This window comes from Hemicordylus capensis, chromosome 6 (genome assembly GCF_027244095.1).
Source record: "Hemicordylus capensis ecotype Gifberg chromosome 6, rHemCap1.1.pri, whole genome shotgun sequence".
In the NCBI taxonomy this organism is placed as follows: Eukaryota; Metazoa; Chordata; class Lepidosauria; order Squamata; family Cordylidae; genus Hemicordylus; species Hemicordylus capensis.
Genome location: NC_069662.1, coordinates 92,821,451 through 92,838,614, shown reverse-complemented (window position 1 = coordinate 92,838,614; position 17,164 = coordinate 92,821,451). Strand labels below are relative to the sequence as shown.

Below are 17,164 nucleotides of genomic sequence, written 5' to 3'. Positions count from 1 at the left end.
TTTGCATGTAAATTGATATTCCAGAGCGTAACATGTCCCTGTAAGAGCCCCCTACAACTCCACAAGTGTTGCAACTTTTTAATGTTTGGACAAACACATTCACGATTATATACATATTTAATATTAGAAGGTGGCAACCAAGAGGTAATGGTTTCCACTGGATTGTTGGAACGATGCAGTGAATGCTAGATAATTAGAGTCTCCAGTGTTTGTATGATGTGAGCCCTTTGTATTTCGAGATGGGAGAAGCTATGGCCATATGTGGCCATCAAACAGAAAGAGTACTGAAATGGGAACAATGAGTTGTCAGCAGTTCTGATGCTGCTGTATTTTTGAAAGGAAATGGCTCAGGTTAAACCTTTTTCATGTGAATGGTTAAAGGACTCCAATTCATAACACTGCCAGCTGGGCAGAAAGTTTCCTCCTGCTTTCCAGAGACTCGGCATGTTTGTATGTCTTTCCCATTCCAAATAAAATCTCTGTCTAAATCCATGGGCTAAAATAGCCAATCATGGTCATGACTGGCAAGTACACAGTAGCCACAGAAGACTCCCCACCTGGTTCCCTAAATGGCACCAGTGTGCCAAGTTTGTGTAACAAGCCAATCCATAAACATACATAACCACCACAGTCGTCAGCGAAACCTCATTCCTAGACACGACGTACCTTGCTCTGAATGTTTAAGTGTCACTTCCAGACCAGTTCCCTGCCTCCTCTCATCACGACACAGCTCTGTATCTCACCCAGTAGCTTGTTAGCTTCTGGAAAAGGCATGGTTTGGATCTGTTGGGCATTTGGGTTTTATACTTTCATTAAAAGTGTAGAATTCTGTTAACTCTGCCCATATATAACTTACTTTATTCACACATCAACACAGTTGGGCAGTTTCTGCCACCATCTGTTACAAAAGGTCTTTTAGCTAATTGTTTTTGTGAGATATATTTTCCTTTGGAATTGATATTTGTGTGCTTTCCTGCCTCCTTATGACACTAATTTGAAAATCAACAAGCATCACATCATTAAATCTGCTAGTGCACAGACTAAAGGTTACTCTTTTCTCCCTTCCTGGGGTACTTTGGAAACAAAGCATTGTCATAGCAACTGCTACTGGTGCTCCCTAGATAAGGCGTGCAGAAGCACTCGGTGCCAGCAGAGGAGAAAGTTCTTGCTCCAGTGAACACTGACTCCGTATCGCACCTATCCCAGCTCCACTGGTTGGTAAGTTCTTCAGCACTTTTACTGGGGGGAGATTCTTTCCCCCCCAAAAAGAAACAAAAAAAAAAGTCACAGATCAGCTGTTCTGGCGGGTAGATTCAAAGTGTGCAAACAGATTATTCTATCTGAAAAGAACTGAAAACTGATCGAGCTGTGAACTGGGAGAGAAGTTCATGCCAGTTATTTTAGAGAGAGAGAAAATATGATCATTTATATGAATGATATCTTCAGCTAGATTTTCACCCTTCTTGTCTGAGTTGTTTGGATGTTGGGCAGTTCAGTTCAGTCATAAACACACTGATGTGCAAGTCAGTATCAATAATAAATGGAAGTATTTCCAAATGTATTTGGACTGAGGTCAAGTCATACTTAACAGTAAGTTGCAGTCTGATTGCACTTTTACTTGGAAGTAAGTTCCACTCAGTTCAATGAGACTTAGCCTTATGTAAGTGAATATCATTAGAGCCTGCAATTCTCTATATACTTACCTGGAGTAAATTCCAATGAGCTCAGTGGGGCTTATTTCAGAGTAAACATGTTTGCAATTCAACTGTTGGTATTGCAGTGTAAAAATTAGCTCAAATTGGAATATTTTAGCTTAACTCACTTGCAACTATAACTAAACTCCTTTTAGAATAATGTGCTCCACAAACTAATTAAGCTTCAAGTATTCAGATGGATGTTGATTTACACCATGTTTATAGTTCCAAAGTTATCATTAAGATAACATCCAAAAAATATGTTTAGGCTCAGGGTGCTATCATGAATTTTATATCCTTGGGGTGAAATTGGTTTAATTCTAAGAAGAATCAAGGATCCAAAAGTATTCTGAGCAATAGCTTCCAGGTGTAGAAACTTTATTTGGAATTAAGTGAAAACATTGCATTTGCTCCTTATTTATGGTGCCTTTCTTACACAAACTAAGCCAAAGTTTGTTTATTGTGGTTATTGCACTTCTTCTAGCTGGATATTTCAAGTTAGCTTTCTTTGAAATACATTAAAATGTTTTCTGTAGAAGGGGCTAATTTAAATCACTTTTATCCTCTATATGGAGTGTGTGTGCATGTGTATTCCATGCCTTGCAAAATTGCCAACTAGACAAAGAAAGAAAAAACATCATGCTTTTAAGTACGTATTCTCTAGTTTTCTGAAGTCTTATAGAAGTTAGTTTTTTTTTTAAAATGAACAAATAATTCCTATTGCTTTTAGGGGTTTTGGGGGGGGCTATATAGTTCACAAGTTTCTAATCCTGTTCTTGAAGCTTTGCTACAATGCTAGTGGATCATAATGGAAATTTGAATCATTCATTTCCCCCTAAGATATTACTTGAAAATGTTTTATTAGTATGTCTTCATACCTGCCATGCATCATGTGTTTGTTTATGAGAAAATGTTATGTGTGTTTATTTCAAAGCGAATAATTGCATCCCAATCTTAAATGCATTATATGGAAGTAGTAATTTCCATTACATTCAGAGAGATACATTCTCAGCAACAGAGTGTAATTTGTTTCTGTACCTGAATAGCTACTTTGGATACAGAAGTTGTTTCTCGTCTTCTCAACTAGCCTGACATGGAGATCACTTATTCATACAGTCTACCTTGATATCCAGGATTAAGGCATATATCTAGGATTAAATTGTTCAAGGCAGATCTAGAGACCTTCACTTTTCTACCTTAAGGAACTAGAGTTCTATAACCATTTTAAGAAGTAAGGATGTGCTGAAAGTTCTGAATTTGCAATGTTCTGCCTCAAAATGGGCTGTTGTGAGTGTTCCAACCTGAAACGGAACATCCTTCAAATGAAGGGCCATTTGAAGGGTGGGTATTTGGAATGGAATGTTTTGGGCATTTGGAAAGGAATGCAAATGTCCAGAACATTCCTTCGAAACATTTAAAGGGTGTTCCGTTTTGGGTCGGATCACTCGCAATGGCCTATTTCTAGGCAGAATGTTCTGAGCTCGGAACGTTCTGCACATCCCTATTAAGAAGTATTGTCAGGGATCTATAAGATGAAGTGGGTGTGTCTCATGTGACCTGCCCTGAAAGTATAGGGTGGGCTGTAATTCAGTGGTAGAACAAATATCTTTTAGAAGGTCCTGGGTTCAGTCCTTGACATCTTCAGGTATGGGTAGGAACGGCCTACTGAGATCCTGGAGAGCTGTTACCAGTGAGCTAGATGGATCAGTGTTCTAACTCAGTATAAGGTGGTTTCATATGTAACAATCTTGTTTTCTTTCTGGGAGTACTATACCTATAAGGGCAGAAACACTAGCGAAAAACCAGACTCCCCTCCCTTCCATGAAGACAGTAGCAAGGTTTAAGGGGACCCTCAACAAACTGTCCTACATGGGGCCCCTCTGTCTGGGTGGACCCTGGGTGCATCATTTCCACATAGAGCTATAGACACCGAGGAAGTCTTGAGGATCAGTCATGGGCTCTTCTGAGGAGTTTGGCACTCAGCACCTGCCTAATGATACTGACCCTGATGCCCACCTCAGTGGGGGTGATATATTGGTTTTGGAGTGGTTGACGATTAAAGAACAGAACTTAATATTATGGAACTGTTCAGTCAATAGTTGTTGTTTTTTTCACTAATGCAAGGTGCTGCTGGTGCTAAGGGTTTCTACGACACAAGCTCTAACAACACCTACTGGCATTAAGCCCCGTTGCTCTGGACTCTAATCCTTCTTCCTATGAGTCCCTCCCAAGCTCCTTCTTTCTCCCTTTAACTCTGTCCCTTAAGGTATCTGCACCAGCAAAAGGGAACAGCTGGTGAAAGTGTGGGAAATCAAGGGGTTAACAATTGTGTTACCACTCTACTTATATTTGCCACATGCCTTGTATAAGTGGTAAAGGGAAATCTTAGGCTAGCACAAGCATCAGTGGCATTCCTCACAACATGATTACAAGGACTTGTGAAATGTGTACAGTTGAGATGTTCATGGTTTTGCAGAGTCATATAGTCAACTTGTATATGTAGCTTACTTTTGAATCACCCTATGGATTGCTGCTGGCACAAAGAAAATCAAACTGGGGCCCTCTGTCTCCCATGAACTTGTGAATTGTAATTGGCCAGATACCACAGCAAAATGTAAGAATTGGCTGGTGGTAAGAGTGACAGCATTTCTTTGGTAATACAGAAAATGAACCCTACATGGATTTATAACATTAATATACCTAAATGGACTGAGTAAATGTTGCTGATTTTGTAAAACAAGTGCAACGGGGCCATTTTCCTAGTCATGAGCCCTCTTACCATTGAGCTTTGAAGATAAAGGAGATCCACAGAAGAGTTACATCATTAGGACCATAGGAAGCTGTCTTCCACCAAGTCAGACCATTGAACCATCTAGTTCAGTACTGTCTATCCTGAATGGCAGCAACTCTCCAAGGTTTCAGACAGGAGTCTTTTCCAATCTTACCTGGATATGCCAGGGATTGAACCTCGGACCTTCTGCATGCAAGCAGGTGCTCTACCACTGAGTTATATCATCATCCCCTAAGGCGAAAATCTTACAGCAGACAGTGCTCACATGTAGTCTTCCATCCAAATTCAAACCAGATCAGACCCTGCTTAGTAAAGGGGGCAATTTATGCTAGCTACCACAAGACCAGCTCTCCACTCCAAAACTATAGTACGAACTCTGTGGATGGGAGAGCAATTGTAAACAACTTCATTTTCTTCTCTAGGAGACTAGAGTTTATGGTGGATCTTTGGTCCCTAGCAGTGTTGAGCACATACAGGAAGAAATGATCAGTGTCCACAAAAAGGCAGGTGTGACAGATGTCTCTCTTAACACATGATAATAATTCCAAGAATCACAGTCTGTCCCTTGCCCTGTTGGAGGCAGCCTGCTGCTTTGTTTTCCTCCTGGAAGACTGTAGGGTTACAACTCAGATTTTAGCTTGTGCATAAGTAGAGCAGGCCGTGAACCCTATAAAATATGCATAGCTGCCATTTAAAAAGCCACAGGGCATCAGGCATATAGGATGTGTTCCCCACAGGCATACACAAATCTATACATGCATTGCAATAATCATATTATTAATTTTTATATCAGTCCTTGAAGACAAGCAAAGTACTTTGCAATCCACAAAGAACTATCTATGATCTATCAGCCAAAGATGGAACAAAACACAACCAAATCTGAACCATCTCCCCAGCAATTAGGTGATCCCCCCTCCCACTTTATGCCACCATTTGCAGATATCCATGTATATTGCAGCTCAAGGAGCTGGTCGATATGTGTTCAGAATGTTGAAAAGTCATTAGAAATTAAGGGAGGAGATAGGTTTAATATTAAAAATGGGCTGTGATGTGAGCTCAGCTTCCTCCCAGGTTTACAGCTGAAATGACAGCTGTGCATGCCAGTGAATCAAATGCAAATATGTGTATCTATTCATTTGTCACCTTGTTCATCATTATTAAGGAAACTTTGAAGTACAGACTGCTGTAGAGATGGAATTAATACCTGCAGCAGCCAACCAGTGCTATGCACTACTGCCTTTTGTTGTGAACTTGCAGGACTGTCCCCACTTCTCAGCCTAGAAAAGAAGAGTATGTATAGCTACCCCTGCTATAAAACAATTCTTCCCCCTAAGAGTTCCGAATGTAAGTTGGCTGTGTGAAACCAAGTCCAATGATCCATTTACAAGATCCATCTATAAGGGACTGTTAAGCGCAGGGCTGAATTAACCATGGAACATATGCACAGGGCAGAGGAACTTTTCAAACTAGCTGTCCCTGTTTACACACAATTCCTACCTGTCTATGGTAAAACACTATGAGGTGGGTCTCGCGGTCAACGAGACCCGCCTCCAGAGGGTTAGAGGGAAGAGTGGGCTTAGCCCGCTCTCTCCCCAGACGACCTGCCAGTCTGCCGACTCTGTCACGGAGCCAGCGGAGGCTAGGGAGTTCGGGGGCCGTACTGGAGAGACCCCTGAGCCAGGAGGCTGCATTTGAGCCTCCCGGTCAGGGGTCTACTCGTGAGTTACCATGGCACGGAGCCGCACCGCTGCAACTCATGATGGCTAAAACCGGGTTTTGCAGAGTGCTCGCTCCACAAACCCGGTTTAAGCACTGGGCTACTTAACCGGGTGACTCGCTTAAGAACTACCGGGCTCGCAGCTGAGCCCGGTGGTTCTCACGATGGTAGTCAATCGGGCTGGCGGAGGCTAGCCTGATTTTCTACCATCATGTGAATAGCCTCTATCTGTGTTTTGCCTTTGTGGGAGATTTTGGATATTACTTTTAAAAATGTTAGTGTACACAGCACACGGTGCTACAGTTGCCATTCTTTAGGCTTTGGCTTTCTTCCTCAGGTCTCTAGAAAAATCTTGTAATTAAGCCCCCCAAATGTAGCTGCCCACAAAAAAAAAAAAAGAAGAAGAAGGCCTTGCTTGCTTTGCACGGGAAGTGGGTAACCATGGTGGGGCTTCTTTGGTGCTTTTTACTACCTTGAACTCAGAGAGAACGAGGAAAGCAGGAGCTTTCTGGGAGCAGAGAGTTGACATCTACGTCCCTCTTGAGCACCATGCATCCATGCCTCAGTGCCAGTGGCCTGTCACCAGTGCAATGCTTTTGATCTCAGAGTGTGGAGGAACGAGGCCTAGACTTCTTGATTTTGTAAATGAATTGTATTATTATTTAATTGATATTCCCAAACCTCTTCTTGTTGTAAATAAGCCTTATAAAATTGTATTAATATGCACAAACCTCTTCATTATTGTAAATAGGATATCTGTGTTAATATGTTTGCAAATCCCTATGTTGCAAAAAATGCTGGCAGGGTCAAGAGTTCATGCCTGCTGTTTTTAAGTTTCACTTTGAGAAAGAACTGTTTGACAGTCTAATTTTGGAAGGACGGAAAATTTTGAAAAATGGAGAGAACTTTGTGTTATACAGATTGGATTGTTTAAGAAGAACTGTTGGGACAATTTATGTATCTATAGGAGGTTGCTTTTAGCACAGTTCAGTAGAATTTTGGAAATCAGAGTTGGAGAGTCCTGGAAGAAATCAGAAGAAGTGCAGCTGGGGATCAGAAGTCAGAAAGCTGAAAGAATTAAGTCAGTCCAAGTGGAGGATCTGAGGCCAGTCATTGCTAGCCCAGGCTGAGAAAATCAGTGCTGTGGATGTAGAAAGATCTGAAATCACAGAAGAACCAGGCTGGATTGAATCTCAGGCCTGTACTGTGACCAGGACAAGAGAAGGAATGAGCCAGAGTTGCTAAAAGTGTTCATCAAGGACTCTAAGTTAGGGCTCAGTAAGAGTAAGGTTAGTGAATGTGTTTTTGACCACATCGATATATATACCGTGTTTCCCCAAAAATAAGACAGTGTCTTATATTAATTTTAGCCCCCAAAAATGCACTAGGGCAATTAGCGGTACATCAGAAATTACTGCTAGGTCTTACTTTCGGGGTAGGTCTTACTTTCGGGGAAACAGGGTATAATTCTCTAAGGCGTACCCATGGCTAATCCCGTGCGTGGCAGCTCTCGCAAGAGTTCGTGAGTAGAAGCACCTGAGTGGGCAGTGGGGATTCTACATGCAGATAGGGAGGAGGAGCCTGTGGCATCGTGGTGACTGGGCAGTGGGGATTCCATATGCAGATATGAAGGAGGAGCGTGTAATGGTGAAGGACAGTTGAAATGCAACTGTTACTGGTCAGAAGATGTTCTTGATAGGAATTGACATCCTTATCTATAAAAGTATAGTGGGCAGAGGTCTGTGAAGAGAGGGGTCAGGAGGGAGGAAAGAGCCCCTTCAGGAGAAGGAGGCTGCCGTTGTATGAATTAGCTGAGGAAATAAGATGAACAAGATCTGTTAACTCAGGAAGGGAGAGAGAGGGAGAGGGAGAGAGAGAAGGGAGGGGAAGAAAGACAGAGGCGAAGATCGAGTGGAGGAGATATAAAGAGCGAAAAAGAAGTTAGGGAAGCGGAGAAAGAAGGAAGCTCAAGGGATGGGCCCGGGCCTGTCAGTGGCCTGATGGGAATGAGTGGGCATGGTGGCAGTGGCAGTGGCAGCAGCGAGGAAGAGCCAGATCAACTGTTCTTATGTTCTTATGTACTTGGTGGCAGCAGTTAAAGTTGTAATTTTGGGAAAAATCCATGTCTTGTGTTAGCAAGGCAGATCCTCTACACATGGTGGCAAGCGGTGGTATAGACGCTATTCCTCCACACAGAGCAAGGGGCTTGGCTGGATCAGAACACAAACGGCCACTCATCATTCTCTCCCAACCAGTGAGCACTTCATTTGCCTGCTGGATGCCTTGGGGGGCTGGGGCTGAAGGGTACCTGGGAGGGCAAGGGGGGGGGGCACAGGTGGTCCCTGGACATTGATACCCAGGAGACATTTATCTCTGCCAGGTCAATGTTGGCTACACCCATGGAAAAGAATAGGTATGTGTTTCCTGCTAACACACAGGAGGCGGGACTCCAGGAACCTTCAGGGCATCTTGCCTCCGCTACTGTTGAAATCCTTATCATCATCATAATGTGATGAGAATACTATCAGTGTCTCCCAAGTAACTATTAAAATTACAGGAGCATAAGCCTGCATTGAGCCTAATATTAAATATCATATAACAAGTTAATAGATAGTGGATAGACTTTGGAAAGTTTGATAAGAATCTAAATAACAGTTGCCACTAGGGAATCAAACACTCTGGCTATAATTAATGCTTTGATCTGATGGACTTTGGATTTGTGTTATCAGTTGATAAAGCCATTAACTACTCTATTGTTAATTGTTAGCTTGTACAAGAATGGCGAAACCAAAGGTTATATGAGATGCTAGGAACATAGGAAGCTGCCATATTTAGAGTCAGGCCATTGGTCTAAGAACATAAGAACATAGGAAGAGCCCTGCTGGATCAGGCCCAAGGCCCATCTAGTCCAGCATCCTGTTTCACACAGTGGCCCACCAGATGCCGCTGGAAGTCACAGGCAGGAGTTGAGGGCATGCTCTTTCTCCTGCTGTTACTCCCCTGCAAATGGTACTCAGAGGCATCCTGCCTTTGAGCCTGGAGGTGCAGGGGCATACATAACAAGGTTGTAGTGCAGGGGTGTATCTAGGGAAAATAGCGCCTAGGGCAAGCACAGAAATTGCACCCCCTGTCTAAACATCTGACACCCATCTTTCAGATAACTTTACCATAATATCAGCTCAAAAATACAAGTTCAGACACTTTCAGGAGAAACAGGTTGTAAGCAACACACACATGCATACACACATACAACCATACATGTGGCACATATGTGCCAGTCGCCTTCCCAAGGAAACGCATCAAATCCATGTGCTGGGCATGCCTCCATAGAGCTAAGCAGTGAAAGCTCTCTTTAGCAAATGCTCTGCCACATCAGCACACCTCACTACAGGTTGCTGCTGCCTCCAAGAAATTAAGTGATGGGTTTTTTTCTGTCCAAACAGCTTTTGCCTTAAAGGGAGATGGTTGCAATGGGAAAGCAACAGGCAGACTGGACAGTAAGCTTTATGTCTAGTTTATCAAATGCACTAGTCAATCAGAATCAAAGCATGACTATTCAATGTGTCTTTTAAAAACAATTGTGTTCGAAGTAAAAAGGGTGTTGCATTGATTTTTTTAAAGACATTCCAAAATATAACTTTTTTAGAAGGCAAGGAAACTTGAGCAAATCTACTTGCGATGCACAGGCAATAAAAACTTGAGTACAACTCAGCTAAATTGAAGGGAATAACTTGCAGCATGTTAACCACTTATTTCAAAACACAAGCCATTTATCAGTATGGTAAGACTGCACAACACAGGGATGGCAATACATTGCAAATGCAGCATTTCTGGGTGTGAATTCTTACAGCAGTTTGTTGTTGTTGTTTTTAAGCACCACAAGTTAAAGACAGGCACTTTCCAAGTTTGAAATCTCACAAACCTTATAATCAGATTGCTTGACATATATGCAGATAAAGATAGAGCTCTGTATAGGGAATTAAACAGCATGCAAGTGAATATTTCCATTTTATTCCTTGCCTCCCCCCGCACCCTTCAATTATGCCAGCTTACAAGGTATTAAACCAACATTATCTTTTTTAGGGATGTTTTGTCCACTTACTTTTGTGCCACCTATATCTGTTTTTTAAATGCTTGGGTCCATTGCATTCTTCTGACTCCCTAGATCAGGGGAAAAACTAGACTAGGGCCTCACAGAGGCCATTTGAGCATGTGCAGTGGCCTTTTTTTTTTTTAAAGGTCCCTGCGAGATCCTAGGCCTTGCCAGGCCTAGCATAGGCCTTTTGAGCATGTGCGGCAACCTCCGAAATGGCTGCTGCACTGATCTTTGTAGGCCTGAACAGGCCTGAAATCAGACCGGGATGGGCTGCAGCGGTGTTCTAAGAGGCCAGTGGGGGGAGGGAACCTTTGCAGCCCCTCCCCATGGCCTTTAGGATGCCCCCTGAAGGGACTACAGGTTAATATTTATTTATTTATTTATTTATTTATTTATTTATTTATTTATTGTCATTATTGGGGGGGCAGCATGGCACTGGTGCCCCCCCCCCAAGTGGCACCTAGGGCACATGCCGTGGCTGCCCCCACTAGTTTCGCCTATGTTGGAGTGGGCCCAGAGACAAGATTTTAAAATGCCCTGCACAATAGAACATCATCCTAAATTATTTATTACTGGTAGCTCCAGGTCTTAACACTCACATCAGTTTCAGAGGATGAATGCAACTGAAGGAAGCCAGGGCGGGTGCATGGCTGGGGGATTCAGTCATGGCAGGGGGCCCCCAGACAACTGTCTCTCCTTGCCCTGTTATAGTTATGCCCCTGTGGAGGTGGCCTATAGCCCTCCAACTAGTAGCCAATGATAGACCTCTCCTCCATGAAGTTATCCAAACTCCTCTTAAAGCCATCCAGGTTGTTGGCTGTCACCACATCTCGTGGCAGATAATTCCACAAGTTAATTATGCGTTGTGTGAAAAAGTACTTCCGTTTGTTGGTCCTAGATTTCCTGGCATTCAATTTCATAGGATGACCCCTGGTTCTAGTGTTATGTGAGACGGAGGAGAATTTCTCTCTATCTGCTTTCTCCACACCATGCATAATTTTATAGAGCTCTATCATGACTCCTTGCAGTCGTCTTTTTCTAAACTAAATAGCCTCAGGTGGTGTAGCCTTGCCTCATAAGAAAGGTGCTCTAGGCCCCTGATCATCTAGGTTGCCCTCTTCTGCAACTTTTCCAGTTCTACAATGTCCTTTTTAGATGTGGTGACCAGAATTGTACTCAGTACTCCAGGTGTGGCCACACCATAGTTTTGTATAAGGGCATTATATTATTATTATTATTATTATTATTATTATTAATCATCATCATCATCATCATCATCATCATCATCATCATCATCATCATCATATTTTTACACCACCCAAAACTTATGTCTCTGGGCGGTTTACAACAAGATTAAAAAGTAAAACATTAATTAAAAACAAAAACAAAACAAAACAAAAATTTAAAAGCAAGAAATGTAAAACACAATTTAAAATTTTTAAAACAATATTCTAAAAACAACATTCAAAACAATCAAAACAATATCAGTTAAAAGCCTGGGTGAAGAAATGCGTCTTTAAGGACTTTTTAAAGGCTGTCAGAGATAGGGAGGCTCTTATTACACTAGGAGCACATTCCAAAGCCTTGGGGCAGCAACGGAGAAGGCCCATCCCTGAGTAGCCACCAGATGAGCCGGTGGCAAATGCAGACGGACCTCTCCTGATGATCTCAATGGGCGGCGGGGTTCATTACGAAGAAGCCGTTCTCTTAAAAACCCAGGGCCCAAGCTATTTAGGGCTTTATAGGTTATGACCAACACCTTGTATTTTGCCCGGAAACATATCGGCAGCCAGTGTAACTCCTTCAATATGGGAGTAATATGGTCTCTCCTAGATGACCCAGAGACCAGCCTGGCTGCCGCATTCTGGACCAACTGTAGTTTCCGGACTACGTACAAGGGCAGCCCCACATAGAGCACATTGCAGTAATCCAGTCTGTAGGTTACCAGCAGATGTACCACTGTTTTGAGGTCGTCTGTCTCAAGAAACGGACACAGCTGGCGTATCAGCCGAAGCTGATAGAAGGCACCTCTGGCCACTGTCTCAACCTGGGACACCAAGGAGAGACTTGGATCCAGAAGCACCCCCAGACTGCGTACCTGTTCCTTCTGGGGAAGTGTGACCCCATCCAGAACAGGCAGATCAAACTTGTCTCTCGAGTTCCGACCCCGCACAATGAGTACCTCCGTCTTATCTGGATTCAGTCTCAGTTTGTTATCCCTCATCCAACCCATTACTGCCTCCAGACAGGCATTTAGGGTGGTTATGCCCTCTCCTGATGATGCTAACATGGAGAAATAGATTTGGGTGTCATCAGCATACTGATAGCACCCTGAACCAAATCTCCTGATGATCTCTCCCAACGGTTTCATGTAGATGTTAAATAACATCGGAGACAATATGGAGCCCTTAGGTACACCATACAAAAGTTCAGATTTTGAAGAACAGCAATAGCACTTACATTTATATACCGCTCTATAGCTGGAAACTCTCTAAGCGGTTTACAATGATTTAGCATATTGCCCCCCAACATTCTGGGTACTCATTTTACCGACCTCGGAAGGATGGAAGGCTGAGTCAACCTTGAGCCCTTGGTCAGGATCGAACTTGCAACCTTCTGGTTACAGGGCAGCAGTTTTACCACTGCGCCACCAGGGGCTCCAAGGGACACCATCTGGAGCCTGCCCGAGAGGTAGGAGCGGAACCACTGCAAAGCAGTGCCGCCCATCCCCAACCCCCTTAGACGCTCCAGAAGGATACTATGGCCGATAGTATCGAAAGCCACCAAGAGGTCCGAAAGGACCAACAGAGTCACACTTCCTTTGTCAATTGCGAGTTGGAGATCATCCATCAGGCCGACCAAGGCAGTTTCCACCCCATAGCCAGGTCAGAAGCCAGTTTGAAATGGGTCTAGATAATCCATTTCCTCCAAGACTGTCTGGAGCTGAGAGGCCACCACCCTCTCAATTACCTTGCCCAGCCATGGAAGGTTGGAGACAGGCCTGAAGTTACTCAGCTCCGAGGGATCCATATTAGCAGTTTTATTTTCAATTCCCTTTCTAATGATCCCTAGCATGGAATTGGCCTTTTTCACATATGCCACATATTGAGTCGACGCTTTCATCAAGCTGTCTACCATGACCCCAAGATCCCTCTCCTGATTTGTCACCGACAGCTCAGATCCTATCAGCGTATACTTTAAGTTGGGGTTCTTCATCCCAATGTGCTTCACTTTACACTTGCCCACATTGAACCACATTTGCCACTTTGTCACCTGTTCACCCAGTTTGGAGAGATCCTTTTGGAGCTCCTCACAATCTGTTTTGGATTTCACTACCCGAAAGAATTTGGCATCATCTGGAAATCTGGCCAGCTCACTGCTTACCGCTACTTCTAGATCATTTATGAATAAATTAAAAAGCACCCATCCCAGTACAGATCCCTGGGGGACCCCACTTCTTACTTCCCTCCATTGTGAAAACTCTCCATTTATACCCACCCTCTGTTTCCTGTCTTTCAACCAGTCTATCTAGCTCAGTATTGTCTTCACAGACTGACAGCAGCTTTTCCAAGGTTTCAGGCAGGAATCTCTCTCAGCCCTGTCTTGGAGAAGTCAGGGAGGGAACTTGAAACCTTCTGCTCTTTCCGGAATGGCTCCATCCCCTGAGTGGAATATTTCACAGTGCTCATACTTCTAGTCTCCCATTCATATGCAAGCAGGGCAGACCCTGCTTAGCTAATGGGACAAGAAATGCTTGCTACCACAAGACCAGCTCTCCTCTCCACAGGATCTACAGAACTGTGGTTAGTTCAGATTTGGGGTTTGGTGGTTTTTGTTTTTGTTTGGTTTTTTGTTGTGGAAAGAAGTCTAAAGGCACTTTGTGGAAGTATGTGTATGTCTTGTGGATAACTTGCAGAAAATTAGCCATGTCAGCAACAACAAATAGTCTTGTAACACTTCAAAGCCTAGCACACGTATTTATTATAAAAATTGCTGTACACAGTGGCTTGCATACAGAGCAGTGTGCTGCCCTTGAACGGGGGTTTGTGCACACAGCTTCCGCAGCAGCCAAGAGCCTGTTCCTGCTACTAGCAAGAATGGGTGCTGCTCTATGCACACTAAGTCATGTGTCATTGCTCCTGCCGTTATTCCCAATGACAGGAGTTGCATAGGAAGGAAGGAGGGAACACGACTTGGTGCTCATGCAGCAGCCCTTGTCCTTGCTGTGGAAGCTGTGTGCACATGCATCCCCCCTTCCATGGGCAGAGCATTGTGTTATATGTAAGGCAGCACCAGCAATAGTAGTAATAGTAGTAGTGTTTGTTATGTATTTTGTTATGGTCCACAAAAGCTTATGCTTCAATACATGTGTTAGTCTTGTGAAGCTTTCTTTGCATCTAATCATTTGGGTTACTGATAAAATAATGTATGGTAAACTAATGGTTCAAACCTGACATAAGCTCTATGCTCATATCCACTCACCCAAGGGTGCAAACAAAAGAATGTTTGCAAATGGATGAATAAGCCACAAACACACCCATTTGCTAAATATCTCTTTGCCATTAAGCTCTTAAAGGTACAGGAATCTTGCCAGGAGAAAACAAATTGGGAACAAACACAAAACCATGTTGTGTTAAAATTACTAATGTGCTAAACCATTTCCTTGGGGTGTGTGTGTGAGGATTCTCATAAGTGAGGATTCAAAATATAATGAAACAGCAGAAGCAGGAAGACGTGAAATATGTAGGGTGGGCCTGCACAATCTGAGACCCAGCAAGCCAAATACAACCTACCAGTCAAGGGAAGCAACTCACTAAGAGGCTGGATAAATCTTCTATGTTAAATCTGTATTAACTTAGAAGATTAATTGGGGTTCAGCAAGACTGTCAAGAACCACAATACATGACAAGTGGGCTTACTGGGTCACAAATTGTATGGAAGAAGGTCTCCAAATAACCCTTTGCTAACTGGGCAAAGAGATATCTTTTCAAGTGGTTACTCTTTTCTTTTGTCTTTCTTTCCTATCCTGGGGATAGGAACTGTTCTTTTTCAACCCAGCATAGCATCCTATAGTGACTTTTTAAGACTGTGAGCCCTTTTAGAAAAGAGGGCCATTTTCTCATTCCTTTTCGCTATGTAAACTGCTCTGTGAATATCTTGTTTAAATACATATATGATATCTATAAGACTGATGAAATATGAGCTAATAAATAAATAAGAAATTATTGTGGTGGTTTTAGTGGCTGCTGGAGCATTTCTTATGTTATAATTTCCATTGTTTATAAAGAGGTCAGTTGTGAGAAATGATGGCTGTCTAAAAAGCATGAATTCTTTTGTGTCTTATAGTTTCTAAAGAAAACTCTCCACAGAGATGTCAACTGAATATGTGCCGGCATCACACGACCTCTCAGAAGACAGACTGGATGGACGAGATACGCACTGTAACCACTTAGGTCAGTCTTACAGAGGTGATGTCAGTGCCTGCTGTTAAAGAAAGGGCTTCTTTGTATCATTAAGAGCTGTCCATTGCCACCGCCCCCCACCTTTCCCCCTCAGCAGAACAACCCCTCCTAGTGAAACCTGAGAGACGGTGCCTTCTGGTGATGCATCTGATGCCAGATGGAGAGGCAACGAGTGGGGCTGGGTTGTTGGGAGGTTTTTTCTGCTGTGCTCAGAAAGTATAAATATTAACCCAAGCTCTAGAGAGAAATTAATTAAAGAAGAAGAAAGGGGAGGGGGAAAACACTGTGTTTTCATGTTTTCTCCTTTAATATTTAGCTCACACACATTCCACAATTCTTTCCGTACAAGATTATAAATAATGCCATATAGAGCGTTTTAAACTTTACTGTAATTCTTTTCCTTTTTCCTTTCTTTTTGATCATTTCTTGAACTGACATTTGAAAACATTCCCATGGAGAATAGCAGTAGCTTTTTTTCCATATCTTTTGGACTTTGCAATGTATACCCATTTGCTTGCCTTCTTCCTCCCTCATACTTGTTAACATTTCATCATCTTTATTTTACCTCAGTTTTCTAAATTGCTAAGACTTGACCAAGTTGGGCACAAAAGCTTGTTGAATATGCTCTTCAGTCCAACATGGTAGTGGAAAGCAGCACTATATCAGCAAGCCTTGAAAGTCAAATTTGCCAAACTCAATTTAGCCTGTGTTTCAAACACATAACGTATTTACTGGAATCTATGGTGAAGTTTGCCCCCAGTTCTTTCCTGTTAAAAAAGGGGAGGGTCATCTTAGATTTGGAGTCTTTTTTCTTTTGGGTAAATACAGGTATAGCCTGCATTTAAACTCTATCTTTTAAGACTCTGAGCTCTTTCAGTGAGAAAGGGCTTGGCGCACGCGGGGAGGAAGCCTTGAAAAGCTTACCTCGCCTGCAGACGACCCCTCCATCTGTGCTGGTGGCAGAGATCGCGTGCCCAGACATGCAGCTGCTCCTCTGGCTGTGCGGAGAGTCAGGGACCAAGATGTGTTGCCCTGACCCCTGGAACTCCCATAATGCACTGTGCAAGTGTGTGGAGCATTATGGGGATTAACTCAGCACTGGTCGGGAGGCTGCTGCTTTGTCAGTGCCCCATGAAGACATGCAGCACTGACACACAATCATTTCGCTTGGGCTAAGGGTGCACTAAGGGTGCACAAATGACCAGGCTCAAACTATCATACTTTGGACACATTATGTAAAGACCCAGCTCCCTTGAGAAGTCCATAATGCTGGGGAAAGTTGAAGGAAAGAGGACGACCAGCAGCAAGGTGGATGGACTTGATTACCACAGTAATGAAGGCACCACTGAGAGACCTTAAAGGCCAAGTTGAAGACAGATCATCCTGGAGAGAATCTATCTATGC

The 17,164-nt window shown here is 43.1% G+C and overlaps 1 protein-coding gene across 8 annotated transcripts in view; it reads left to right on the top strand.

Annotated features, from left to right (window-relative positions):
- PPP1R17 (protein phosphatase 1 regulatory subunit 17) overlaps positions 1 to 17,164 on the top strand; it is a 35,230-nt gene that overhangs the window by 844 nt on the left and 17,222 nt on the right. For 3 of the 8 annotated variants that reach the window (XM_053264834.1, XM_053264828.1, XM_053264835.1), the window contains exons 1-2: positions 10,490 to 10,658; positions 15,645 to 15,751. In XM_053264834.1, the coding sequence (XP_053120809.1) occupies positions 15,670 to 15,751 (82 nt within the window). In that variant the 5' untranslated portion in view covers positions 10,490 to 10,658; positions 15,645 to 15,669. Of the gene's footprint in view, positions 1 to 1,087; positions 1,219 to 7,833; positions 7,881 to 10,489; positions 10,659 to 14,032; positions 14,102 to 15,644; positions 15,752 to 17,164 lie in introns of those variants that run through there. The other 5 variants (XM_053264829.1, XM_053264830.1, XM_053264832.1 and 2 more) reach the window with 5 other exon arrangements.